We start from the raw sequence: 27,848 nt of genomic DNA, 5'->3' as shown, positions 1-27,848 counted from the left end.
AGACGAGAGACATGATGAGCCGGAAAGGGATCAAGAAGAGTGGGGGTTGCAGTTGGATGGAGCTGAGAAACAGAGTGCATCTGTTTTATTCACAGGATGAAAGTCATGAGAAATGAAATGGATTTTGCAGATGTTGAATACTGAAAGAGAATCATATTTTTTAACATCCATTTTTTGTGATATACATATATCTCTAGGAGAATTGAGCTAATATTATTTGTGAATCAAGAAGTTGCACACAGTTTTGAGTGAGATTAGTTTGTATATTAACATCTTTTTCTAGTAAAGAAAAATGGGATTTTGGAGCAAGGTTGGGTGCTAATAGTTGAGAGGTAGTTAGTATATACTATATTCTATTGGATAAGTCATACCAATGGGTTTGGTTTGTATATTAACATCTTTTTCTAGTAGTTGTTAGAGTAGTAAAGAAAATCTAACTATTTTGAAAAGGCCCCATGTTCGTGAGTAATCTTGAATTACTATTTTGTTTTATAATCGTTCAGATCATAACAACTCTGTAAATCTCATGTTCTTGAGTCATCTTGCAATATTATTTGTTTTGTAAACATCCTGATCATAACCACAGATGTAACACGTAAATAGTATAGGCCTTTCTCATTTATGGATCGACTGTTGCAAGTGCCTTCTATTTCCAAACCAAATGATAAAGTTATAAATTTAATTTTGAGAAAATCAAATGCGTGGTGGACTCTACTACTACAATAATAAAAATGTAATCACTTTGTTATTTCTTCCATCTATGAGAAAAACGCAACGGCGTTGGCATTTTATTAAGTAAATACGCCAACCAAGAAGGCGTTTTACGATTAATTTTTTATTTTATGTAAATACAATATTTATTAAAACACGCCAACCACGTTGACGTGTTTAAGTAGAAAACGGAAGTCTTGTTGGCGTTTTTATAAGTAATTAAAAAATAAAAATTTGAACACACGCCAATGTGGTTGGCGTGTTTCCCTCTTCACAGATTCAGGAGAGTATTTCTCCCCAAATCGCGAACCCCACCTCCATTTCTTCTCCCAAATCAAATTCTCCCCAAATCGCGAATCCTACCTCCATTTCTTCTCCCAAATCGAAAACCATTTTTCCTGCCTGCGCGAAAACCTTCTCAAGCCTATGCTCATCAATGGCGGATTCATTACCTCTGTGGTGATTCCTCTCGCTGCATAGAAGAAGAGGGCCAATCTCTCAAGCCTTCCTTCCAATAACATTTTTGTAGTGAGTGGGATAAGCGGGCGGATTCGAGCTCGTTGAAGCTATTTACAACCTCTCTGTACGTCTTCTTCCAAGCCTCATTAATTTTGTCAAACATTTTGGGGAAGTCATTCGAGCTCGTTGAAGCTATTCGCAATTTCTTCAAGAAAAAAATGGAAAAGCCGCGCGAATTCGAGCAGAGACTGAACCCTCGAAGTCGAAGTGCTACAATTAGATTAATTGACAGGTAAGATAAGGATGTGCATTCTACCATTTATTTATAATTAGTACTCCCTCCGTCCCGGACTACTCGAACGTTTCCTTTTCGGCACGGAGATTAAGGAATAAGTGATAGATAAAGTCAAATATTACGGCTGTAGGTGATAATTTTTACTAAAAATGGAAAGAGTGCAAATAACTTGGGACGCCCAGAAAGGAAATAAGTGCAAGTAGTCCGGGACGGAGGGAGTATAATTTTTGTTTTTGGTTAAATGGCCGCATACTTCAGAAAATGTATCGTCGTTGTTGATTAATTCCTTACAAAATATTTGGACAGCATGTTCCACCATCTGTTTCCCTTCCCTCTCTACCTGAAATGCAATTTTAAGTGTATCAAATGATTTGACTGGTTTCTTGTTGAGGACTTTGAAACCTTAGATTACTTAGACTATCATTATCAATGAACTTTGACTTAATTTATGAAATGCGGTATTCTTTTACTTAAATATAGTACACGCCAACCTGATTGGCGTTTTATACTTTTAAAAAACCGACGAGAAACATTCTGTAAAAAAACGCCATCGAGGACGGCGTTTCAAGCGTTTAATGTTTTAATTTTTTTTAAATTTTTTTTAAAAACTCCGAGGTAGATGGCGTGTTCAAGATATATTTTACATTTTTTATTTTTTAGTAACACGCCAACCGGGATGGCATTTTACACTTGGTTTCGGTTTTTAAAAAATCGACGGGAAAAATCATTTTGTAAAGAAACGCCAACCGGGTTGGCGCTTTTAGGCATAATTTTTTTCCTTATCCATTTTCGTGTCTAACAAGCCCTAGAAAGCCATAGTTACAATATAATAAACACGCCAACCTACGTGGTGTGTTCCAATAAATATTACATTTACATAAAATCAAAAATAAATTGGAAAACGCCTTCTTGGTTGTCGTTTTACTTAATAAGACGCCAACTCGGATGGCGTTTTTCCTATAGACGGAAGAAATAACAAAGTGGGTACATTTATGTTATTGTAGTAGTAGAGTGCCCCACGCATCCGAAAAAGTCTTTAATTTTGACATGCATTTATGGATATCAGATTATGATGAATCAGAGTACAAATAAACTGCAAGAACTGGTTACAGGCTCGCCCGAGTAACAAAGCGCATCCCGACCGGGCTTTGAACTTCTTTAAGGATAACACAATCCAAAGTGCACATGGATACAAAACATTATATTAGTGACAAAATAGCATCATTAGATCATGTGGAGCAGCAAGAGAGACTTTCAAGACCATGTTAAGTTGTGCACCAAAACATGTACAGCAAAAATTTGCCAACCCTAGAAAAGTTTACGGGGGCATATCAGGGGTTCGACCATGACACGCGTTCCATATTAACAAAACGCAAGAGTACCTAGCATGTCGGGTGCCCAAGCAGGTTGATCTTCCCTCAATGGTTCAGTCGGTGCATTGTTGCCATCCTCTTTGTGGTCAGTGTGATGTTTGTGGCCAAGTCCATTTTTCCCGATTGCATGGCTGCAGCATCAGATTTAATTGATTGAGCCGCTGCCATCATAGTTTCGTGAAAACTGCGCTGGTTAATGGTGGCTCCATCAAATTTCTCTGTGCTGGAGTTCTTATTGGCCCATTCTGAATTCCGGTTGGGGCTTCTGCTTCGGATTCTATCTTTATTATTCGAAGCAGCCATCATGCTCTCGTGAAAGCTCTTCTGATGAAAGCTTCCAGTAGCGTTTGAGTCGTGACCAAATGACCCAGAACCATACCTGCAAGAATACGAAGAAGATACTGAACTGAGTGCCACATATATGCTTCAGATAATCAATAGTCCGTCAAAAGAAAGAAAAGAACATATACTTGTCCTGTCTATCAGGAAACGACGGTGTTCCCCAACCTCCGCTGCTGCCTCTTCCACCGTAGGGAGAGTCATTACATCCACCATAGGAAGAATCATTACGTCCACTGAATCCGACATCGCGTCCGGAAGACCCAGAGCTCCACTGGCGCCTTCCTCTTCCCATCCCACCACCACGTGATGCCATTTCACCAAGTTCAGAAGGGACATTTTGATTCGCTCCTTCCAGAATTTTGACAAGATCGGAAGCATGTCTTGCATCCTGATCACCGAAAAAAGTGTAAGCCTCTCCAGTGGCACCTGCCCGACCTGTTCTTCCAATTCTGTGTACATAATCCTCTACTCCTGTCGGGAAGTCATAGTTTACTACCACCCTGTAACAAAATTGAGACTTACATTACATCAGATGAATCACAAATAAAATACTCAAAATGGTGCCATGTCATCTGTTATTGCAAAAGAATTAACATAATGTTGAATCCAGTAGAATGAATGTTGATACATCAATCACACAATCTTATGTATTTGAGTGTAGAATTTAATACTAGTGCAACCGACGGATTTTCTTCCAGAACTAACAAAATCGAATGCAGATAAGTAAACAAAAAACTAAGAAGCATAGAAGGCAAACATTTCCAGTGGGGTTCTCATTATCAGGATTCATGCATGTGTGGAAGTATTTTTCCTAACGACTGATTTAGGCCTAATTATCAATTTAACAGCTACCGACCTAATATCCTTAACGTCCAATCCACGAGCAGCAACATCAGTGGCTACAAGCCTTTCCGGCGCGAAATTCATTCAGCACATGATCCCTTTCACCCTGACATTTGTCACCATGAATAGCAGCAGCTCCAAATTGCCTATATAGGTTTTCACCACATTTTCTTAGTAGAGCAAAAGATAATTATCTTTGATCCTAGACCTTAATATCTGTTCCAAACGACGACGCTTATCCATTTGTGATATAACTTCAATATGCTGTTATATTAAGACAAAAATCAAGTTAGATCAAAATTCATTAAACTTGATATGCAGCAAAACAGGAGAAGCTATACTATTACGGATCAATTCTTTTTTTGGTAAAGGATTTTAATGGAATTCCATTTTAATGAAGAGCATTAGTCGTATTCCGCCTTAGGGAGTGACGCATAACTCTTATGCGTCACTAACAAAAAGACGCATAATCCTTATGCGTCGCTATTAAACGACGCATAATCATTGTGCGTCATTAGTTAATGACGCATAACCATTGTGCGTCGTTTATTAGAGACGCATAACACTTATGCGTCGTTTATTAGAGACGCATAATACTTATGCGTCGTTGGTTGAGTTTTAAAACGGGCAGAAGGCAGAATCAGGCAGAAACGCGACGAAAGAGGCGAAGCAGGCGAGGCAGGCGATTTCCGACAACCTTAAACTGTTTTTCATTCCATAAACTCCACATAGTTATAGCAGTTTTCACGTGTAGCTTGGAATCAAATTTTGTTCCCAACACAATCCGATGCGGCTCATTCTCATTCCAATACAAAAGGATGTGTTCATTACCTCCCACATCATCCGATACTCCAGAAGGACGACTTGGTAATTCACGAAAGAATCTAAACCCATTAGGATTGTATTCCGGAAGTGGTTGTTCACCTTGCATAACAGGTTTACATGGTACTATCTCATCATCAGAACTAGCACCGACATCATCAGCACCATCACCATCACTGAGATCGGGGTCTGGCTCTGTCTCGGATAGTGGCCTTGGCTCATCAAGATCATCTGCATCATCTACCTCATCATTCAATCCAACACCAACATCAGCAACATCTACAACATCTACAACATCTCTCTGCTCATTCATTTGGTCCACCCTCGCAGATGATCCAATACCACACTCAAAACTCATTTGTTCAAACCTCGCAGATGCTCCAATACCATAATCAACAACTGGTGGGATTTCTTCACTCCTCACAGGTGAATACTCAACAAATAATTCAATACACCCACTTGAATTTTGAGCATTGTTGAACATAAACATTACACTATCATCATTGCGAATCACAGAACATGTATAACTCATACCGGAACCATAGACTATACATTGTCTCCATAATAATTCAATTGTGTGTTGGTTCATATCTATTCCCATCGCATCACAAATCATTGCTACCAACTCATAATAGGAAACACCTGAATTTAATATAATGGAGCTCCTCGCACGAGGTGGGTCATAACCAATACCCATATGTGGTAGTTGAACTACTCTACCACCCCAATACAAACTCACAAATACTTGCATGATTTCTGCATCAAAAACATATAAACCAACGACAATTATGGACATTTTCCTACAAGCCCTAATTTGTATAAATTGGGTAAAACTAACAAATGAAAGCACAATAAACATGAATAATGATGAATGTAGCTAAATTGATGAACAAATTACCGGATCTTATGGAGAAATCGCCGGAAATCGCCAGAAAACGCCGGAAATCGCCGAGATAGAGGAATTGAAAGTGTATGAAGGTGCGTTCTGTGATCTGCGTGTGACTGGAGGCAGATAAAAGCCGCCTTAACGACGCATAACCAATGTGCGTCGTTCATGAGCGACGCACAACCCTTATGCGTCGTTAAGCGACGCATAATCCTTATGCGTCATTAATTAACGACGCATAATGGTTATGCATTTCATTAAGAACGACGCACAATCATTATGCGTCACTCCCTCAATTAGAATGAATCTATTCTCCTTCATTAAATTGGAATTCCATTACTCTCTTAGCACAAAAGAAGAAAGACCTCTACTATTACTGTATATTTAAGAAAGAAAAAAAGAAAGTAAAGCTTACCTGGGTGTTGGCAACAAGCTCATCAGAATTTCCTATGTTAACCTGAACAGGGTTCGTCAGTAGATCAGCAGCAATTTTTCGCACCTCCTTTGGCCATGTTGCCGTGTACATCAAGGTTTGCCTACGTGGAGGCACCTCCTTCACAATTTTCCTTATTTGGGGTTCAAACCCCATATCTAGGAGCATTCTGTCTGCCTCATCCAACACCAAATATGAAATTTCATGGAGATAAACTCTCTTCATCTCCAAAAGATCGTTCAATCGACCAGGCGTAGCCACCACAATATCAACACCTCTGTCTAAGTCTTTAATCTGAGGTCCTTTTGGTGCACCCCCATATAGACACTATTATTAAATAAAGAAATGGCAGCTGATTCAGCATGAAGCAGATAACTTAGGAAAAATCACCACATTCACATATACAATTAATGAAGAAAACCCGAAAGGAAAACAGAATCTCAGGCCAACAGAAAAGTCCTCTGTCAATGTCAAAAGGATATGACTTCTAAAGAGATATGCAGAAATAGAATACAAGAAATAATGTACTACTTTAACATAGCCAGGATAAGTCATACCGTGCAAGATATCCAAGATTATTTCCCAAACTTCACTGCTTCGTCTTGTATCTGCGTTGCCAACTCTCTTGTTGGCGATAGCACCAAAATTGTTGGACCCATTTTAGGATTATTGCGCTTTTCTTTCAGATGAATAAATCCAGGAATTAAGTAACCCAAAGTCTTCCCAGATCCTGTCTTGGCAAATTGGCAATGGCTACTATATCACGACCTTGGTTAGCAATTGACCATGATTGCGCCTGGATTGGAGTTGGAGCAGAGAAACCAGCTTGTTGAGCCTGGGATTTGTGGTGGGAGAGAGAGAGAGAGGCAGGGATAAGGGGGCAGAGTAGAAACAAAATGAGAAATTAAAATCCAGGATCTCTGTGACCAGAGGTAATGCACTATTGCTCCAAATAGGAGTGGCTAGTCAAGAACTTATCCAAGTTTCCAAGGAAAGAAGAATTGTGGTCAAGAGTGAGAGTGTGATTCTTCTTCTCTTCTGACCAAAGGCCAGGTTATAACTTATAAATCACCAAGAATGTAATTCCTCAGAGCGACATACGAAGCCCTTCACATGAACTGATGGACCTACAAGAGCACTCAAATAACAAAGTCCCAAGAGGAGTGTGACAGCGTACGACATTTGGCTCCTCCCTGGACCAAATATCGCACCTGCAACACAAAGTTTAAATGAAAAAAAAGTGGAATCATTAGTTCTCTAACTCCTCATTGGATCTCTTGTTGCACGTGATCATATCAAAAAACTATTTGATACACAGTTCTGATTCATTAGAGAACATCTCCGAGTGGATTAAAATGAGATGATTGGTCGGGGCACATTTCCTCCCTACACAATTAGATGAATGACTAGAGTTAGCGTTTTGCCTAATGATGTTACTTTTACTTCTGTGGTGAAGGGTTGTGTTGAATTGGGGGATTTTGGTTTTGAGGGGAATGTGTGTGTGTTGAATTCTCTGGTTACCTTTTTTCTGAGTTTGGGACGTGTTGAGTTTGAAGACCTGGGGATGGCCCCTGCATGGATTGCAGCATGCCGCACGCACAAATATTTCATGGTAGGGACTGTACAGTAAATTTTTTGTAGTTAATTTGCACTCCCTTCATCTTTTAAAATAGAGATTTTTGCAACCGCACGAGTTTTAAAGTGAAATTGGTATAGGGTAACGTGTAAAATTTAAGTATAAATAACATAAAAATATTATAGAACTCCCTCCGTGCACAACTAATTGGCATGTTTTACTCTACTCAGATTTTAAAAAATATAGTGAAAAATAGGTGGATAAAGTTAGTGAAATGTGAGTCCTATTATAATAAAATTTTAATGAAATGGGCTAGTGGAACATGAAAATCATTATCAACGGTAATAAAAAAAAGTACTCCTTTCGTCCCAAAAAATATGCATTTTTAGTTGGGCACGAGTTTTAATGTACAATTGGTAAAATAAGAGAGATATATAAAGAAATTAATTAAAGTATTGTTATAAGAGAATGAGTCACACCTCATTAGAGAAAAAAAAGGTTTCTAAAATTAGAAAGTTTATATTCTTGTGGGACGGACTAAAAAGAAAAAAAAAAAAGTACTCCCTCCATCCCATAGTAGATGTCACACTTTTCTTTTTAGTTTATCTCACAAAAAGATATCAAATTTCTTCTTTTGGAAAAAGTTCTAATTATATTTTCTCTCACCACTTAACATACAAAATAACATCTCCTAAAATCCCGTGTCATTTCTCAAGTGTGACATCTACTATGGGACGGAGGGAGTACTATATTTTTATGGAACGGAGGAAGTAAACTTTTTCTTTTCTACTTTTTATCTATATTATTTTATTCTCTCCCCTGAGGGATAGAGGGAGTAGTATGATAAATTTTGAGCTCTTTTCTAGAGCTGAAGTGGCTTTGCCACCGTCCCACCCCAGCACTCAAATCAGTGGAGAGCTGAGCCTCGCTACTAACATTCAAGTCGAGGGCGGTTGGAAGGAGCATCTTCTTGGTGGTTTTTCTTCCGAGTGTCAGCCGGGGACGGATACCTGACTCATCTTAGAAGTCTCATTTCATTTTTACTATTTTTAGCACTAAATGTTACACGTCTATTCTACAGAGATACATGCTTTTTAGTACAGACAATCATAACAGAGACATAAGAAAAAAAGTCATTTTGAAAATATCACTATAAATCATAATTAGAAGTACCTTATTTTAGAATTGTTGTAAATAGTACCTTTGTTTTATGGAGAAGTTTTAAATAAACGTTAGGTGAATCACACCTGATAATATTAGAATTAAATTGATATTATAAAATGTTAGGTGAATCGTTTTCTAACGTTATCATATGCAGACATAATTAAAGTAACTTTAACCTATAATTAAAGCAATATTAGCCCCTAATATCACGAAACTTTTAAAAGGTTGGTTTATTCCCATGAACTTTGAATTTGGCAAATAATATCACGAACTTTTACATATGTTTGTTATTTCCCACTGGCTAAAAAACTCTAACTATATTATTAGATTGAAGAACAATTTTGGCGGGTGTGCTTCAAGAAAAACTATCCCCAAAGATTGAAAAACTTGAATCTCTTGAAGTTGTTGTCGAGAAATTACGAAAAAAAATCTATATCATGATATTATTTGTCGGAATTTTTTCGCCGGTGGAAAATAACAAAATCGGGTAAAAGTTCATGATATTATTTGCCAAATTAAAAATTCATGAGAAAAAACAAATTTTTTTAAAGTTTCATGATATTAAGAGCATCCACAGTGATGCGGATGTCCCGGCGGACATTCCAAAAACACCTCCTGCCACGTCATAAGGACATCTCACTTCATAGTGGCGGACATCCCCAAAGACATCCCGACAGACTTCCCACAATAATAAAAATTCACAAATTCACCAAATTAAACAATTTACGGAATTAAAATTTCGGCACAAATACGGAGAAATTGCAACCACTTATTTAAAAGAAAAGTATTTAGAGAGAGATACTCGTTAATACAAGTGGTGCGAATGAAATGAAGTTCAACGAGCCGTATTTATAGAATTTTCAAAAAAAATAATAAAATAATCGGGACATCCGCGCGGACGTCCGTGGAGTCAACGCTATTCCGGTGTCCGCAGTGAACGTCTGTATCCGCGTCACCGCTGCACAAAGGCGGACGTCCCGCGCGGAACTCCGGCATGCCGGCCGGACGTCCGCCGGGACGGGCGCTATTGTGGATGCTCTAAAGGTCAATATCCCATAATTAAAATGCTAGCCACACTAGGTTCGCATATTAGTAGTTGGACTAGTAATTAAAGTAACTTTAACCTATAATTATAATGCTAGCCACACTAGGTTCGCATATCAATAGTTGGACTATTAATTAAAGTAAGTTTAACCTAATAATTAAAGTAACTTTAACATATAATAAATTAGTGTGTATCCGACAAATATAGCATCTTTTGTTGATTTTAAGAACGCTCCACATGCGTTCTTCGTCCAAAACAAGATTGGATGTGTTCTAAATATTACCTTATTATCATTCACATAGAGAGAGAGTTGTTAATCATGGCTGCTTATGGAGCTCTGGTTTCTCTTATGCATATCATAGATACCCTCGAGAAACATCCTTCTCCTCCCATTTCTATCAACAAAAAACAAGTCCAATCCCTCACTCAAAACATTACCTTCTTGCAGGAGTTTCTTGATTCCTATATTTCCCCCTTTGCTGAGAGCCACGATGCTGATCCATTGGAGCGTCGCATTGCTGATGCAGTTTACGCGGCTGAGGATGTTATCGAATCCCATATTGTGGATCAAATTCACAGTGGATCCACAATCGTTGCAGATCATGACTTCTATCACAATCTACAGAAAGTGATAGAAGAAATGGATCTGATCAACAAAGAGGTGAAGAGCATTGCAGTTGAAGCTCAGACCAAGCAGAGGCCTGTTGCTGCCTTAACGCCATCTTCTTCCACTGTGAAAGAGAACGTGATTGTGGGCTCTAAAGAAGTGTTTATTGAAGTTCTAGATAAGCTCGCTGGAAATCAACTCAACCGCCAGATCATCCCTATCACGGGGATGGGTGGCATTGGTAAGACCACTCTTGCCATGAATCTATTTGAGAATGCACTTGTTAAGGAACGTTTTGATATTCGTGCTTGGACTACAATCTCTCAAACTTATAATGTTAGAGAAACACTTAGAGAAGTTCTTTTTCGAGCAAGTGGAGGAGATTCAAGTAGTGATCTGAGTGAGAATGAGTTGGGACAAAAATTATACCAGTTTTTGTTTGGTAGGAGATATCTTGTAATAATGGATGATATGTGGAGCATAGAGGCGTGGGAGAAGATAAAAAATTTCTTTCCTGATAACCAAAATGGGAGTCGAATAATCGTAACGACTAGGCTGTCTGACTTGAGTTCTCAGTTGAACGAGTCTTGTATAGTTGGCATGAAATTTCTAGATGAGGCTAGTAGTTGGGATTTATTTGGTATGACCGTGTTTGGGAAAGAAAGTTGTCCAATTGAGTTGGAGAAGATTGGAAAGAATATTGTAGCAAATTGTAAAGGACTTCCTTTATCAATTGCTACAATAGGAGGTCTTTTGGCTAAATCTGAGCGCACAAAAGAATGTTGGGAGCGTATAGAGCAAAATTTGAATTCCATTGTTATTAACACTAACGATGGATTTTGCTTGAAAATATTGAGGATGAGTTATATCTTTCTGCCGAACTATTTAAGGCCATGCTTTTTGTATATGGGTGTTTTTGAGGAAGATTACCGTATTTGTGTGTCAGTGCTTAAGAAGTTATGGGTTTCTGAAGGATTTTTAAAACCAAGGAGTGGAAAATGTTTGGAAACACTTGCACAAGAATATTTTAAGGAATTGGTTGATAGAAATCTCATTTTAGTTGATGGATTGGGGTCTACTGGAAACGTTAAGTATTGTAAAATTCATGATTTGTTGAGAGATTTGTGTTTGAAAGAAGCTGAAAAGGAAAGATTTTACCATGTCGTAAGAGATGATCCTCCGGCCAATATTAGCGAACGTCGAGTCGTTCTTAAAACTGCAGGGTTGTTAGGATCTTTGTCACATACTCGTTCCGTAATATGTCAGTATGATAAAACAACAAGTGATAATGAGAAAGTTCTTCTGTCTCGCGATCTTCGATTGTTGAGGACATTCAGAGCATGTGATTTTGAGAGGTATTTCCTAGAAAATGTGTTTGAATTGGTGAACTCACGGTACCTTGCAATCAGTGTTCATGATGAGTCCAGATTCTCTAGTCCAATTGATCTCCTTTGGAATCTACAGACATTGATTATTCATCCATCTTTTTACAACGATCGACATGTACCAAATGAAATTTGGAAACTGCGTCAACTTCGGCATCTTGAATTTGCAGTGAACAAATTGATTCTCCCAAATCCTGCTAGTGATGATAGTGACATTGTCATTATGGAGAATCTGCAAACACTCAAAGGAGTTGAGAATTTGTTATTGAATGAGGAGGTGGTTAAAAGAATTCCCAATGTGAAGAAATTGCATTTAACATACAATTCGGATCTGGGGGAAGAAAACTGTCTAAGCTACCTTCAATGCTTCAGTAAATTGGAAAACTTATCCTGCCGCACCTTTTATCAAAGCGGTGACTTTTTGCTGAGGATTAATTTCCCCAACTCTATCACGAAGTTGGTTGTTGATGACCTTTATAGCAGGGAATTTGGCACAAAGTGGGAAGACATATTGCGTAAAATCGGTTCGTTGCCTCTTCTTGAGAAGCTCGTATTAATAAATGGTGTCTTCCAAACAGGCAAGTGGGAAACAATTGAAGGCCAGTTCCAGAACCTCAAGTTTCTACGGTTGTGGCTTTGTGAAGGTCTAGTAAATTGGATTGTGTCAGACAGCTCCCACTTTCCACTTCTCCAGAAGCTTACTCTCGATTATTTATACGAACTCGAGGAAATCCCATCTGAAGTTGGAGAAATAGCAACGCTGAAATCGATTTCGTTGTATTGGTGCAGTGAAGCAGTTGTGGAGTCAGCGAAAAAGATAGTAGAAGAACATGAGGATCTATATGGAGAGCAATTAGACCTTCATGTGCGTAACTAGAAGATGCCGAAAACCGTCCAGACCGAGCTAGTTCAGAATGTATTAGAGTTGTAATTTTTAAGAGCAAGCATTGGGTTTCTTACTTATGCTCAACATAAAAGAAGTAATAAACATGCATTGTGATTCCATGTAATTTGTTTTCAATCTTTTTTCATTTGATAAATATTGGATTTGCATATGAGCTCTTATTTCTGTCACTGTGTTGTTGCTTGCTCTCACTGTGGTCTAGTCGAAAAAGGGCTTGCTTACTTCGACTCGATGGAGAAGATACACAACATCAGGCCGAACCAGAGGCACTACACGTGCGTGGTGAGCATGCTGTCTCGAGCATGGTGTCTCCCTGATACGAGACCCCCGACACCTGACGCAACAGCGGAGCCGCATGCCGAGCTGGAGCATGCCGAGCTGGATCATGCCGAGCTGGAGGCGACAACAGCCGAGCAGCACGACGCAGCGCTTCCGGAGCCGAGCAGCACGACGCAGCCGAACAGCACGACGCAATGCGTGAATGACCGAAGTGACGAATTGATTGTGTCGAAGAGATCCTTGAGACCGAGAGACAAGCTCAAGGCGCCGAACAAGTTCAAGAATTAGCCGATTCTTTTTGTTTCCTTTTTATTTCTTTCCTTTTATGTTTTGGTATTTTTGAAACATTAATTTACTTATTGTTGAGTCGGGCCTGATTTATAAGCCCCGTTCGGGTTTTCTTTGCGGTTCTTTCCCGGATGAATTAGGATACGTCGAACCGCCCTAGGGTTTCTAGTATAAAATAGGGTATTTCATCAACACATTATTTTTATGAATGAAATATTTTCCCTAAACCTATCTTGTGAAACAAGCAATTATCTTTACGTTTCTTGTTGCTTTGGGGAAGACGTCCACCAAATCAGCGAGGTTTCGGTCAGTTTCCGCGAGTTTGTTGTGGGAATTGCTCGTTGTTCCGTCGAGAAGGAAGATCACGGAGCCGTTGCGGAGAACGTCCGTAACATCTGGTGCTTTCATCCCGATAACTCAACATCTTCTTGATTACGTAAGCGATGGCGGGAGAATTTCCGCATGCAGGGACCTCGTCGGGGCTGCAATTGGGCCCTGCGCGGCAGAGGAACCCAGGAGACGTCGACGGGAGACAACCGCACGTCGACCCAGTCACGTTAGGGTTTGCGCAGTTGAACGCGAGATTTGATACGATGGATCGTCGGGTCGACAACTTGGAACGACGACCGGCGCCGCAGGTAGAGAGCCACGAGCCCGATTGGGATGAAGCCGACCACTCGTGGGAGGATTACCGCGGGAATGGTCGGAGCGGCCGTGAGGAGTATGACCGCCCCTACCGCCAGCAGAGTCGGGGTCGTGGTCGCCCTAATCGAGGTGGCCGCGGAGATCGTGTTGGGGAGGGAGTGCTCCCAGGCCGAGGAAGCCGTCCTGGTCAGCGTCGGGACGATGCAGCGTATAGAACGGGTCGCCGTCGGGATAATTGGGACCTACCGCAGAGACACGAGGAGGGGGACGATGAAGGGTACGAAGAGCGCGGGGTTACCTGTTGGGATCCACCCCTAAATCGGGAACGCCTCAACCGCCAGGGAGCGGATTATTCATCCGGCGTGAAGATGGACGCACCTCACTTTAATGGGGTGGACGCACCGAATTGGATCTCTCGCGTCCAATACTATTTTGATCACAAGCGGGTTCCGGAGGCGGAGCGCTTACATTATGTAGTTATGCTTTTCGACCCTCCCGCGTCGGAGTGGATATTCAATTATCGGGCGACAAATGGATTTGTTACGTGGCCAGATTTTTTGGACGATGTTAGGCATCGATTTGACCCCCAGAGCTTCAGGAACTACACGGGTTTGATCGCCAAACTGGTTCAAACGACCACCGTAGCGGAATATCACGCGACGTTCGAACGGTATCTCAATAGGGTGACCGATCTATCGGAATCGGCATTGATTCCAATCTTTATTCAAGGGTTGAAGCAGCCTCTGCAAGAGAAGGTCGAATTGCAGCACCCCGAGTCACTGGCCGAGGCAATGGCCCTGGCATTGCGTTTAGCCGCAACACACGAGGAACGTCCACAGCACACGTCGTCGTATCAACGTCGACCATGGCAGGGCAAGGATCAACGGGCCATTCCAACCCCTGTTTCTCACCAGGCCGCCGTGCCCCATCCACAGGATTCGCTGGTCCGGGAGGTGGACAAGTCACGGATATACCCGGTGAGGGTGTCGAATGCAGAGAAATCGGAGCGTGCCCGTCGCGGCCTCTGTTATCATTGCCCCGAGAAGTGGGTCGCCGGCCACGTGTGTAAAGTCAAGTTGCTTTGCTATATGGATGACGAGGGGGCCGAACCGCACGAGGCAGGTGCCGGAGAGCAGGTTCCGGAGGAGGAATTAATTACTGCAGACTTATCACACCTTCACGCCTTGGATGGCCGTGGGAGCTCCAAGCCGTTTATTGTCCAGGGGACGTTGGGTGATACTCCCGTCCGGGTATTGATAGACACAGGGGCGACACTAGACTTCCTCCACCCAAGGATTGCGGAGAGGCTACAATTGGAACTGACTCCGATTAGACCTTTTCGAGTGCTCGTGGGCAATGGTGCATCCCTGTTGTGTACCCATATCTCGCGGGGCACGAAGCTAGCTCTGCAGGGTAGTGTCTTTGTGGTGGATCTGCATGTTCTCGCCCACCATGGGCCGGATGTGATATTAGGGATGCACTGGTTGGAATCCATAGGGAAAGTGTCGGCAGATTTTGTCAGGAAAACGCTGGAATTTACTCAAGAGGGTCGGACGGTGTTTTTGCAAGGATTGATGCCGGGCCCGAAGCAGATTTCGCTTCACTCGTTGTACACACTAGCGACGCAACCGGCGGACCACGAATTCTATGAAATCGTGCCAATCCACACCTCATCCGGGGCGGGGGAGGCCGAGAGTATGGAGTTTTTTCCGCAGGACCTGCCAGCCGAGGTACTGGAGGTATTGACGGCGCACCGGGCGGTGTTTGAGCAGCCCCGCGGCGTCCCACCGGCACGTTCGTTCGATCACCGGATTCATCTTTTACCAGGGACGCGGCCAATCAATGTTCGACCTTATAGGTATCCCTACTTCCAGAAAACGGAAATTGAGAAGCAGGTCCGCGATATGTTGGACCAGGGTATCATCCGCCACAGTCGCAGCCCTTTCTCGTCCCCGGTATTGTTGATCCGCAAGAAGGACGGCACGTTTCGCTTTTGTATCGATTACCGCGCCCTCAATAAGGCAACCGTCCCGGATCACTTTCCCATACCTACGGCAGAGGAATTGTTTGACGAGCTGGGCAGTGCGAAGTATTTTACAAAATTGGATCTTCGCTCGGGGTATCATCAGATTCGAATGAGTGAGGATGACATCTTTAAGACGGCCTTCAGGACTCATGACGGCCATTTCGAGTTTCTCGTGATGCCGTTCGGCCTTACAAACGCGCCTTCCACCTTTCAGGCAGCGATGAATTCTATCTTTCAGCCGCTGCTCAGGCAGTGTGTTATTGTGTTCTTCGACGATATACTGATTTACAGCCCGTCCCTCGAGCGGCATGGCCGCCATTTGAAAGCAGTACTGCAGCTCCTTCACGCAAATAATTTTTTCGTCAAGCTTTCCAAATGCTCATTTTGTAGTGTGTCTGTGGAGTACTTGGGGCACATCATTGACGACGGCAAACTCAAGACCGACCCAGCTAAAATAGATGCAATGACGTCATGGCCCACACCGACGACTGTAAAGCAGCTACGGGGCTTCTTGGGTCTGACAGGCTATTATCGTCGCTTCGTCGCTCATTACGCAACGATAGCGGCCCCTTTGACGGACTTGCTAAAAAAAGAGGCTTTTCGGTGGTCCACGGAGGCCGAGACCGCTTTCGCCTCTTTGAAATCGGCAATGACTTCAGCACCGGTCCTGCAACTGCCGAACTTCACCTTGCCGTTTTGCGTGGAAACGGACGCTTGTGAGGTCGGAATTGGAGCGGTACTAATGCAGCTCGACCACCCGATTGCATTTTTTAGTAAGAAATTGGGGCCTCGCAGAAGAGTAGCGTCAACATATCATAAGGAATTATATGCTATTGTGGAGGCCGTGCAAAAGTGGCGACAATATTTGTTGGGGCGCGAGTTCATTATTCGCACTGATCAGAAGAGTCTAAAAGAATTGCTGCAGCAGGTAGTGCAGACACCGGACCAACAGCTGTATGTCCGGAAACTTATGGGGTACAAATTCGTGATAGAATATAAACGTGGAATCACAAATAAGGCAGCAGACGCCTTGTCCCGCCAACACGACACGTCGGGGGGACAGACCGACGGTATCCCCAGGGAGTCGCCTCGCGCCAAGGATCGGACGACAGTAACCGACGACCAGCTGCTCGTTGCGCTGGCCCGACCAGTACCGGATGTAATGCGAGTTCTGCAAGAGGAGACCGCATCACTGCCCGATTTGGTCGAATTAACGTCGAAAATCAAGTCTGGTGACGCCCCCCCTCATTTGACGTGGGCGGATGGCCTCATATATTATCATCGGAGGGTGCTTGTGAGTACGGAGTCCAAGACAAAGCGGACATTGCTGAAAGAGCACCATTGTGCGCCGTCGGCGGGACACCCGGGCCACGAGAGGACGTTCCGTCTTCTGGCAAGTAGTTTTTATTGGCCAAAAATGCGCAAGGACGTGGTGACATTTGTTAATGAATGTGTGGTGTGTCAATCCACGAAATATTCGACCCGCAAACCAGCGGGTTTATTGCAGCCACTCCCGGTCCCATCGCAAGTTTGGGAAGATGTCTCCATGGATTTCGTCACTGGGCTCCCACAATCCCGCGGGTATACGGTCATCATGGTAGTGGTGGATAGGCTTTCAAAGTATGCTCACTTTGCCCCCCTCCCCACCAAGTTCGACGCTCTCCGAGTAGCGCACCTTTTCGTTAATACAGTGGTGCGGCACCACGGTTTCCCTACGACATTAGTCTCGGATAGAGACTCGGTGTTCCTTAATGCAACCTGGGAGGAAATGATGCGGTTGAGTGGGACCAAACTTCACTTCTCCACGGCGTACCATCCGCAGTCGGACGGGCAGACGGAGGTCCGTAACCGGGGTCTGGAGCAGTATTTGCGTGCGTTTGTTTCTGATACGCCCTCGAAATGGACAAATTTTCTCCCGTGGGCGGAGCTCGCTCTCAATTGTTTTCACCACTCCGGGTTGGGCACGTCACCGTATCGCGCTTTGTATGGGAGAGAGCCTCCATCCCTGGTCGCAGCCCCTCCATCGGCAAAGACACCACCTAACGTCGCAGACATTATCAAGCAGCGAGGGGAGTTGTTGGTCACCCTCCGGCGTAACCTTTTGCGCGCTCAGCAGCGTATGGCAGACGTGGCGAACCGGCACCGTCGCCACGTCGAGTTTGAGGTCGGGGATATCGTCTGGCTTAAGCTGCAACCGTACCGACAACATTCGGTTGCGAAGCCACTATCGGCTAAGCTAGCCCCGAGGTTCTATGGGCCTTTTGAAGTGCTGGAGAGGGTTGGCCCAGTAGCCTGCAGATTGCGCCTCCCAGATGGAAGTCGGATCCACAATGTGTTCCACGTAAGTCTATTGCGGGAGTTTGTGGCGGGGGAAGGTGATGTAGACAGGGTGAAACTCCCCCCGGAGTTCGTTGGAAATAGGCCGGTGGCACGGCCAGTAGCGTTGCTGGAAGAACGCGTGAGTTGGCGCGAGGGCCGACCAGAGAAGCAATGCCTGGTGCAGTGGGAAGATGATGCGTCCACGCCAACGTGGGAGCCGATTGAGGCGATTGGTAGGCAGTTCCCGGGGGTTCGCCTTGTGGACAAGGCGATTTTTAACGGAGGGGGGGTTGATACGAGACCCCCGACACCTGACGCAACAGCGGAGCCGCATGCCGAGCTGGAGCATGCCGAGCTGGATCATGCCGAGCTGGAGCATGCCGAGCTGGAGCATGCCGAGCTGGAGGCGACAACAGCCGAGCAGCACGACGCAGCGCTTCCGGAGCCGAGCAGCACGACGCAGCCGAACAGCACGACGCAATGCGTGAATGACCGAAGTGACGAATTGATTGTGTCGAAGAGATCCTTGAGACCGAGAGACAAGCTCAAGGCGCCGAACAAGTTCAAGAATTAGCCGATTCTTTTTGTTTCCTTTTTATTTCTTTCCTTTTATGTTTTGGTATTTTTGAAACATTAATTTACTTATTGTTGAGTCGGGCCTGATTTATAAGCCCCGTTCGGGTTTTCTTTGCGGTTCTTTCCCGGATGAATTAGGATACGTCGAACCGCCCTAGGGTTTCTAGTATAAAATAGGGTATTTCATCAACACATTATTTTTATGAATGAAATATTTTCCCTAAACCTATCTTGTGAAACAAGCAATTATCTTTACGTTTCTTGTTGCTTTGGGGAAGACGTCCACCAAATCAGCGAGGTTTCGGTCAGTTTCCGCGAGTTTGTCGTGGGAATTGCTCGTTGTTCCGTCGAGAAGGAAGATCACGGAGCCGTTGCGGAGAACGTCCGTAACACTCCCTGAGGCGGAGGAGTTCATAGCGAGTATGCTGTGTAAATCTGAGGCGAACGCGTGGTCTGCTCTGCTCAGTGGCTGCAGAACCTATGGGGACGAGGAATTGGGCTCGAGGGCGTCTGAGAAGCTCTCAGAGCTTGCGGAGGAGAAGCCTGGGCCGTATGTTCTGCTGTCGAATAGCTATGCTTCGGGAGGGCGATGAAGACGAGAGACATGATGAGCCGGAAAGGGATCAAGAAGAGTGGGGGTTGCAGTTGGATGGAGCTGAGAAACAGAGTGCATCTGTTTTATTCACAGGATGAAAGTCATGAGATATGAAATGGATTTTGCAGATGTTGAATACTGAAAGAGAATCATATTTTTTAACATCCATTTTTTGTGATATACATATATCTCTAGGAGAATTGAGCTAATATTATTTGTGAATCAAGAAGTTGCACACAGTTTTGAGTGAGATTAGTTTGTATATTAACATCTTTTTCTAGTAAAGAAAAATGGGATTTTGGAGCAAGGTTGGGTGCTAATAGTTGAGAGGTAGTTAGTATATACTATATTCTATTGGATAAGTCATACCAATGGGTTTGGTTTGTATATTAACATCTTTTTCTAGTAGTTGTTAGAGTAGTAAAGAAAATCTAACTATTTTGAAAAGGCGTTTTACGATTAATTTTATTAAGTAAATACGCCAACCAAGAAGGCGTTTTACGATTAATTTTTTATTTTATGTAAATACAATATTTATTGAAACACGCCAACCACGTTGACGTGTTTAAGTAGAAAACGGAAGTCTTATTGGCGTTTTTATAAGTAATTAAAAAAATAAAAATTTGAACACACGCCAATGAGGTTGGCGTGTTTCCCTCTTCACAGATTCAGGAGAGTATTTCTCCCCAAATCGCGAACCCCACCTCCATTTCTTCTCCCAAATCAAATTCTCCCCAAATCGCGAATCCTACCTCCATTTCTTCTCCCAAATCGAAAACCCTTTTTCCTGCCTGCGCGAAAACCTTCTCCAACCTGATCATCAATGGCGGGTTCATTACCTCTGTGGTGATTCCTCTCGCTGCATAGAAGAAGAGGGCCAATCTCCCAAGCCTTCCTTCCAATAACATTTTTGTAGTGAGTGGGATAAGCGAGCGGATTCGAGCTCGTTGAAGCTATTTACAACCTCTCTGTACGTCTTCTTCCAAGCCTCATTAATTTTGTCAAACATTTTGGGGAAGTCATTCGAGCTCATTGAAGCTATTCGCAATTTCTTCAAGAAAAAAATGGAAAAGCCGCGCGAATTCGAGCAGAGACTAAACCCTCAAAGTCGAAGTGCTACAGTTAGAGTAATTGAGAGGTATGATAAGGATGTGCATTCTACCATTTATTTATAATTAGTACTCCCTCTGTCCCATTAAAAATGAAACGTTTTCCTTTTTGGTCTGTCCATTAAAAATGAAACATTTCTAAAAATAGAAACAATATTCTCTCTACTTTTTCTTCTCTCTTACTTTACTCTCTCTTCATTAACTCATAAAACAACACTACATAAAATCCCGTGCCGAAAAGCAAATGTTGCATATTTAATGGGACGGAGGGAGTATAATTTTTGTTTTTGGTTAAATGGCCGCATACTTCTGAAAATGTATCGTTGTTGATTAATTCCTTACAAAATATTTGGACAACATGTTGCAACATCTGTTTCCCTTCCCCCTCTCTACCTGAAATGCAATTTTAAGTGTATCAAATGATTTGACTGGTTTCTTGTTGAGGACTTTGAAACCTTAGATTACTTAGACTATCATTATCAATGAACTTTAACTTAATTTATGAAATGCGGTATTCTTTTACTTAAATATAGTACACGCCAACCTGATTGGCGTTTTATACTTTTAAAAAACCGATCAGAAACATTCTGTAAAAAAACGCCATCGAGGACGGCGTTTCAAGCGTTTAATGTTTTAATTTTTTTTAAATTTTTTTTAAAAACGCCGAGGTAGATCGGAGTATTTTACATTTTTTTATTTTTTTTAGTAACACACCAACCGGGATGGCATTTTACACTTGGTTTCAGTTTTTAAAAAATCGACGGGAAGAATCATTTTGTAAAGAAACGCCAACCGGGTTGGCGCTTTTAGGCATAATTTTTTTCCTTATCCATTTTCGTGTCTAACAAGCCCTAGAAAGCCATAGTTACAATATAATAAACACGTCAACCTAATTGGCGTGTTCCAATAAATATTACATTTACATAAAATCAAAAATAAATTGAAAAACGCCTTCTTGGTTGCCGTTTTACTTAATAAGACGCCAACTCGGATGGCGTTTTTCCCATAGACGGAAGAAATAATAAAGTGGGTACATTTATGTTATGTAGTAGTAGAGTGCCCCACGCATCCGAAAAACTCTTTAATTTTGACATGCATTTATAGATATCAGATTATGATGAATCAGAGTACAAATAAACAGCAAGAACTGGTTACAGGCTCGCCCGAGTAACAAAGCGCATCCCGACCGGGCTTCGAACTTCTTTAAGGATAACACAATCCAAAGTGCACATGGATACAAAACATTATATTAGTGACAAAATAGCATCATTAGATCATGTGGAGCAGCAAGAGAGACTTTCAAGACCATGTTAAGTTGTGCACCAAAACATGTACAGCAAAAATTTGCCAACCCTAGAAAAGCTTACGGGGGCATATCAGGGGTTCGACCATGACACGCGTTCCATATTAACAAAACGCAAGAGTACCTAGCATGTCGGGGTCAGGCCCAAGCAGGTTGATCTTCCCTCAATGGTTCAGTTGGTGCATTGTTGCCATCCTCTTTGTGGTCAGTGTGATGTTTGTGGCCAAGTCCATTTCCCGATTGCATGTCTGCAGCATCAGATTTAATTGATTGAGCCGCTGCCATCATAGTTTCGTGAAAACTGCGCTGGTTAATGGTGGCTCCATCAAATTTCTCTGTGCTGGAGTTCTTATTGGCCCATTCTGAATTCCGGTTGGGGCTTCTGCTTCGGATTCTATCTTTATTATTCGAAGCAGCCATCATGCTCTCGTGAAAGCTCTTCTGATGAAAGCTTCCAGTAGCGTTTGAGTCGTGACCAAATGACCCAGAACCATACCTGCAAGAATACGAAGAAGATACTGAACTGAGTGCCACATATATGCTTCAGATAATCAATAGTCCGTCAAAAGAAAGAAAAGAACATATACTTGTCCTGTCTATCAGGAAACGACGGTGTTCCCCAACCTCCGCTGCTGCCTCTTCCACCGTAGGGAGAGTCATTACATCCACCATAGGAAGAATCATTACGTCCGGAAGACCCAGAGCCCCACTGGCGCCTTCCTCTTCCCATCCCACCACCACGTGATGCCATTTCACCAAGTTCAGCAGGGACATTTTGATTCGCTCCTTCCAGAATTTTGACAAGATCGGAAGCATGTCTTGCATCCTGATCACCGAAAAAAGTGTAAGCCTCTCCAGTGGCACCTGCCCGACCTGTTCTTCCAATTCTGTGTACATAATCCTCTACTCCTGTCGGGAAGTCATAGTTTACTACCACCCTATAACAAAATTGAGACTAACATTACATCAGATGAATCACAAATTAAATACTCAAAATGGTGCCATGTCATCTGTTATTGCAAAAGAATTAACAGCCATTTTCATAATGTTGAATCCAGTAGAATGAATGTTGATACATCAATCACACAATCTTATGTATTTGAGTGTAGAATTTAATACTAGTGCAACCGACGGATTTTCTACCAGAACTAACAAAATCGAATGCAGATAAGTAAACAAAAAACTAAGATGCATAGAAGGCAAACATTTCCAGTGGGGCTCTCATTATCAGGATTCATGCATGTGTGGAAGTATTTTTCCTAACGACTGATTTAGGCCTAATTATCAATTTAACAGCTACCGACCTAATATCCTTAACGTCCAATCCACGAGCAGCAACATCAGTGGCTACAAGCACTGGGGCCTTTCCAGTGCGAAATTCGTTCAGCACGTGATCCCTTTCACCCTGACATTTGTCACCATGAATAGCAGCAGCTCCAAATTGCCTATATAGGTTTTCAGCAAGGATATCGCACATTTTCTTAGTAGAGCAAAAGATAATTATCTTTGATCCTGGTTGTTGAGACCTTAATATCTGTTCCAAACGACGACGCTTATCCATTTGTGATATAACTTCAATATGCTGTTATATTAAGACAAAAATCAAGTTAGATCAAAATTTATTAAACTTGATATGCAGCAAAACAGGAGAAGCTCTACTGTATAGATAAGAAAACAAAATTAAAGTAAGAAAGTAAACCTTACCTGGGTTATTGACTTGTTGGCAACAAGCTCATCAGAATTTCCTATGTTAACCTGAACAGGGTTCGTCAGTAGATCAGCAGCAATTTTTCGCACCTCCTTTGGCCATGTTGCCGTGTACATCAAGGTTTGCCTACGTGGAGGCACCTCCTTCACAATTTTCCTTATTTGGGGTTCAAAGCCCATATCTAGCATTCTGTCTGCCTCATCCAACACCAAATATGAAATTTGATGGAGATAAACTCTCTTCATCTCCAAAAGATCATTCAATCGACCAGGCGTAGCCACCACAATATCAACACCTCTGTCTAAGTCTTTAATCTGAGGTCCTTTTGGTGCACCCCCATATAGACACTATTATTAAATAAAGAAGTGGCAGTTGATTCAGCATGAAGCAGATAACTTAGGAAAAATCACCACATTCACATATACAATTAATGAAGAAAACCCGAAAGGAAAACAGAATCTAAGGCCAACAGAAAAGTCCTCTGTCAATGTCAAAAGGATATGACTTCTAAAGAGATATGCAGAAATAGAATACAAGAAATAATGTACTACTTTAACATAGCCAGGATAAGTCATACCGTGCAAGATATCCTAGATGATTTCCCAAACTTCACTGCTTCGTCTTGTATCTGTGTTGCCAACTCTCTTGTTGGCGATAGCACCAAAATAGTTGGACCCATTTTAGGATTATTGCGCTTTTCTTTCAGATGAATAAATCCAGGAATTAAGTAACCCAAAGTCTTCCCAGATCCTGTCTTGGCAATGGCTACTATATCACGACCTTGGTTAGCAATTGGCCATGATTGCGCCTGGATTGGAGTTGGAGCAGAGAAACCAGCTTGTTGAGCCTGGGATTTGTGGTGGGAGAGAGAGAGAGAGAGAGAGAGAGAGAGAGAGAGAGAGGGGCAGGGATAAGGGGGCAGAGTAGAAACAAAATGAGAAATTAAAATCCAGGATCTCTGTGACCAGAGGTAATGCACTATTGCTCCAAATAGGAGTGGCTAGTCAAGAACTTATCCAAGTTTCCAAGGAAAGAAGAATTGTGGTCAAGAGTGAGAGTGTGATTCTTCTTCTCTTCTGACCAAAGGCCAGGTTATAACTTATAAATCACCAAGAATGTAATTCCTCAGAGCGACTTACGAAGCCCTTCACATGAATTGAAGGACTTATAAGAGCACTCAAATAACAAGTCCCAAGAGGAGTGTGACAGTGTACGACATTTGGCTCCTCCCTGGAGCAAATATCGCACCTGCAACAGAAAGTTTAAATGGAAAAAAAGTGTAATCATTAGTTCTCTAACCCCTCACTGGATCTCTAGTTGCACATGATCATATCAAAAACTATTTGATACACAGTTCTGATTCATTAAAGAACATCTGTTTATGTAATATTGAGATAAGAGTGGTGCCCATACCTCCCTTAAAATCTCCGAGGGAAAACCAGTGGATTGAAATGAGATGAATGGTGGGGGCACATTTCCTCCCTAGACAATTAAATACAATCATTTATTAAAAAGTTGTTAACAAAGAGTAACAAATCAGAACTAAATAAACAAAAGATAATTACATAGGGAAATAACCACAAAGACAAATAAGGAATAACAGATTAATCCTTGAAGAATAGACTAAGTATAAAGTAACTTGAAGCAGAAGATGAACAAAGCCACTTCTTTAAAAATTGAGTATTCAAATATTATATGAACAAGATAAAAGAATGCTTACAGTTACAGTAATTTCATGACGACGGCGATATGCCTCTACAGATAACCCAGTTTCTGCACCTTTAGATTCAATGGGTTTATGCACCTCACTTTTTGCCACATTCTGATCACTCGACGTATGATCTGGTCTGTCTCTGGCAGACTAACACATAATAGCAAATAAATGGAACTATACACTGTGAGGCCATTATATAATACATATGAATCAAGCATTATAGGTTAAATCACATGCATAAAAATGTGAAGAAATGGTACTAAATTACTACTAAACGATGCAGGTGATATAATATGCATCTCCATATATATATCAGAGAAAAACTAGAAGCACCTGATCAGCTTCTGGATCAGAAGCAGGCTTCGCTGAGCCAGCATTGTTGTTTCCGCCTTCATCACGGCACTGTGAGTCCTTTTGAGCAGATGAACCCAAAGCATCACTAGCAACTACCAAGCTCACAACAGGGGAGGCAACAGGTTTCTCATACTGTGTAACGTTGGTCACTGGGTTCCAGAAGTAAAGATTTCCAGTATTACCATCAACCAGTCCTTTCCATGGCTTTGGAAGTGAAGGGTCTTCTGGTGCATACCGTACACCAGCCATATCAAAGCTTCACTCGACGTACCCTGCAACTAATCCAACAACACGTAAACCCGATGATCAGAGCAGTATTGACTTTAAACTCCAAAGTAGAAACAGGCAGGAGCAGTAGCTTCAAGCTAAATGACAATAAAACCCACAAAGGAACGCAAGTAGCTAACCGAGTACAGGGCGAAATATATACACATAATCATACAAAATACAGCATTACTAGTTACAAACTCTTCGCTATACAGAGACAAGCTCATAAACAACACACATACACTTGGGAGATTTTGCAAAATCGTATCCTCATAAAGAAACCTCGCTACAAATCTACAATTGTTAACCCCAAACCTGCATGCATTAACCTCAACGCCTTACAAATTCAAAATTTCCAACTCGTGAAGCTGTTACACTTACATAAGAAATGCATTCCATTCCAATGACTTAATAAACAGACAGACATAACGCGAACAAACCAGCATTGAATGTTCACAGCTTAAACCCTAAAAAATCAGAAATGTGCAAAAATGCAATCGCCAAATAAACACGCATAGCATACATCAAGCATTACGCTAAGATCAAGGTGAGCAGCAAAAAACGAGAAGTCTATATAACAGATTCAGAGCAGGGGGCGTCAATGGCAGCTTACTCCGTCGTTTCAGAAAATGAGAACAGAGCAAAGCGCACAATGAAAATGCTCTCTCCGCGGTGGCTTTCCAAGGACTGCTTCTTCTTCTTCTTCTCTCTAAAACGCGACCAACATTTCTGAGCTTCTGCAGCTATGGTGAGAGAGAGAGAGAGAATGCTTCCGAGAGAGAAGAAGTTGGGACACTGAAGAGTGAAGAGAGAGGAAAAATGGGTAAATGTTTTACTGTGGAATATTTGGCATTAATGTATGTACCTTAAAATAGGCTATTTAAATTTTTAATATATTCATCGAAATACATTTTTAAAATTTGTATATAATGTACAAATTCATTAGATACTACTCTCTCCGTGTGCCATTAGGAGTCATTTCTTAGAGACATTGATTTTAAGAAATATTAAAAAATGAGGGAAAAAAGTTAATGAAATAGGAGCTCACTGTATATTTTAATTTTAAATGACATATTAGTGGAATATGAGACTCTATTAATATTTATGATCAAAGTGAACCGGACATCATGAGTTTTAAGAAATGTTAAAAAAAAGTGTGGAAAAAAGTTTGTGGAATAGAGGTTCACTTGTATATTTTAGTTTTAAATGAAATGTTAGTGGAATATGAGACCCTATTAACATTTATGATCAAAGTGAATCGGAACTTCTATCCGCAGACGGACTGAAATAGAAAAATTGGACTCTTTTAAAACTCTTATATGAAGGAGGAAATTACAATTGATTTTTTATATATAAAAAATAAACTCCTATATGAAGGAGGAAATTGCAATAGAAAAATGGGACTCTTTTTAGGAAATTAGAAATTACAACTCATGTTAAAAGGACTCAAACTCGGCACCTCATACAATAATATCTAAGTTCCTTACCGGTAGTACAAAGGCTCTGGACTCTATTTATCATTTTCTTCATTAAATATTCATTGCTTATTCACATTTATTAAAACTTGTGAAGCATATGAAGTAGTACCAATATTTTGTGGACTCAGCAACTATAGTTTTATGAAAATTATTACTATAATACTAAGTTATTTAACTTATTTTAGCTATTACAGTATTTATGAAAATCGAATTAGATATTTGTGTTTACTATAATTGAATTGGTGATTTATTAAATTTTGGAAGTTGCGGGGATTGTTGTGTATTTTTTGAATTATTATGCATTTATGGCCTGTTAGAAAAACGTCGTTGGGTCATTTAATA

The 27,848-nt window shown here is 41.7% G+C and overlaps 2 protein-coding genes and 1 pseudogene across 4 annotated transcripts; 1 reads left to right on the top strand and 2 right to left on the bottom strand.

Annotated features, from left to right (window-relative positions):
- Nucleotides 1–2,600: 2,600 nt before the first annotated feature.
- Nucleotides 2,601–7,014, bottom strand: LOC121779266 (annotated as a pseudogene).
- Nucleotides 7,015–10,268: 3,254 nt separating this feature from the next.
- Nucleotides 10,269–12,818, top strand: LOC121779264 (putative late blight resistance protein homolog R1A-10). Its single transcript, XM_042176576.1, has one exon. It carries the CDS (start codon nt 10,269–10,271, stop codon nt 12,816–12,818), a length of 2,550 nt encoding a protein of 849 aa, XP_042032510.1.
- Nucleotides 12,819–21,762: 8,944 nt separating this feature from the next.
- LOC121779373 (ATP-dependent RNA helicase-like protein DB10) lies at nt 21,763–26,857 on the bottom strand. Of its 3 annotated transcripts, XM_042176709.1 has the most exons (10): nt 26,642–26,857; nt 25,741–26,039; nt 25,414–25,554; nt 25,107–25,175; nt 24,271–24,540; nt 23,690–24,040; nt 23,290–23,567; nt 22,573–22,923; nt 22,110–22,481; nt 21,763–21,883 (listed from the first exon to the last, which is right to left on the bottom strand). In XM_042176709.1, the coding sequence occupies exons 2-9, from the start codon at nt 26,008–26,010 to the stop codon at nt 22,124–22,126; spliced, it is 2,088 nt and encodes a 695-aa protein (XP_042032643.1). In that variant the 5' UTR covers nt 26,011–26,039; nt 26,642–26,857; the 3' UTR covers nt 21,763–21,883; nt 22,110–22,123. The 3 variants fall into 3 exon arrangements, with proteins under 3 accessions (XP_042032643.1, XP_042032641.1, XP_042032642.1); XM_042176707.1 differs by having other exon boundaries at nt 21,763–22,481; XM_042176708.1 differs by having other exon boundaries at nt 21,763–22,481; nt 25,741–26,033.
- Nucleotides 26,858–27,848: the final 991 nt, after the last annotated feature.

Source organism: Salvia splendens, chromosome 19, assembly GCF_004379255.2.
Source record: "Salvia splendens isolate huo1 chromosome 19, SspV2, whole genome shotgun sequence".
In the NCBI taxonomy this organism is placed as follows: Eukaryota; Viridiplantae; Streptophyta; class Magnoliopsida; order Lamiales; family Lamiaceae; genus Salvia; species Salvia splendens.
Note: the sequence above shows the minus strand (reverse complement) of the source record. Positions and strands in the feature narration are given on the sequence as shown.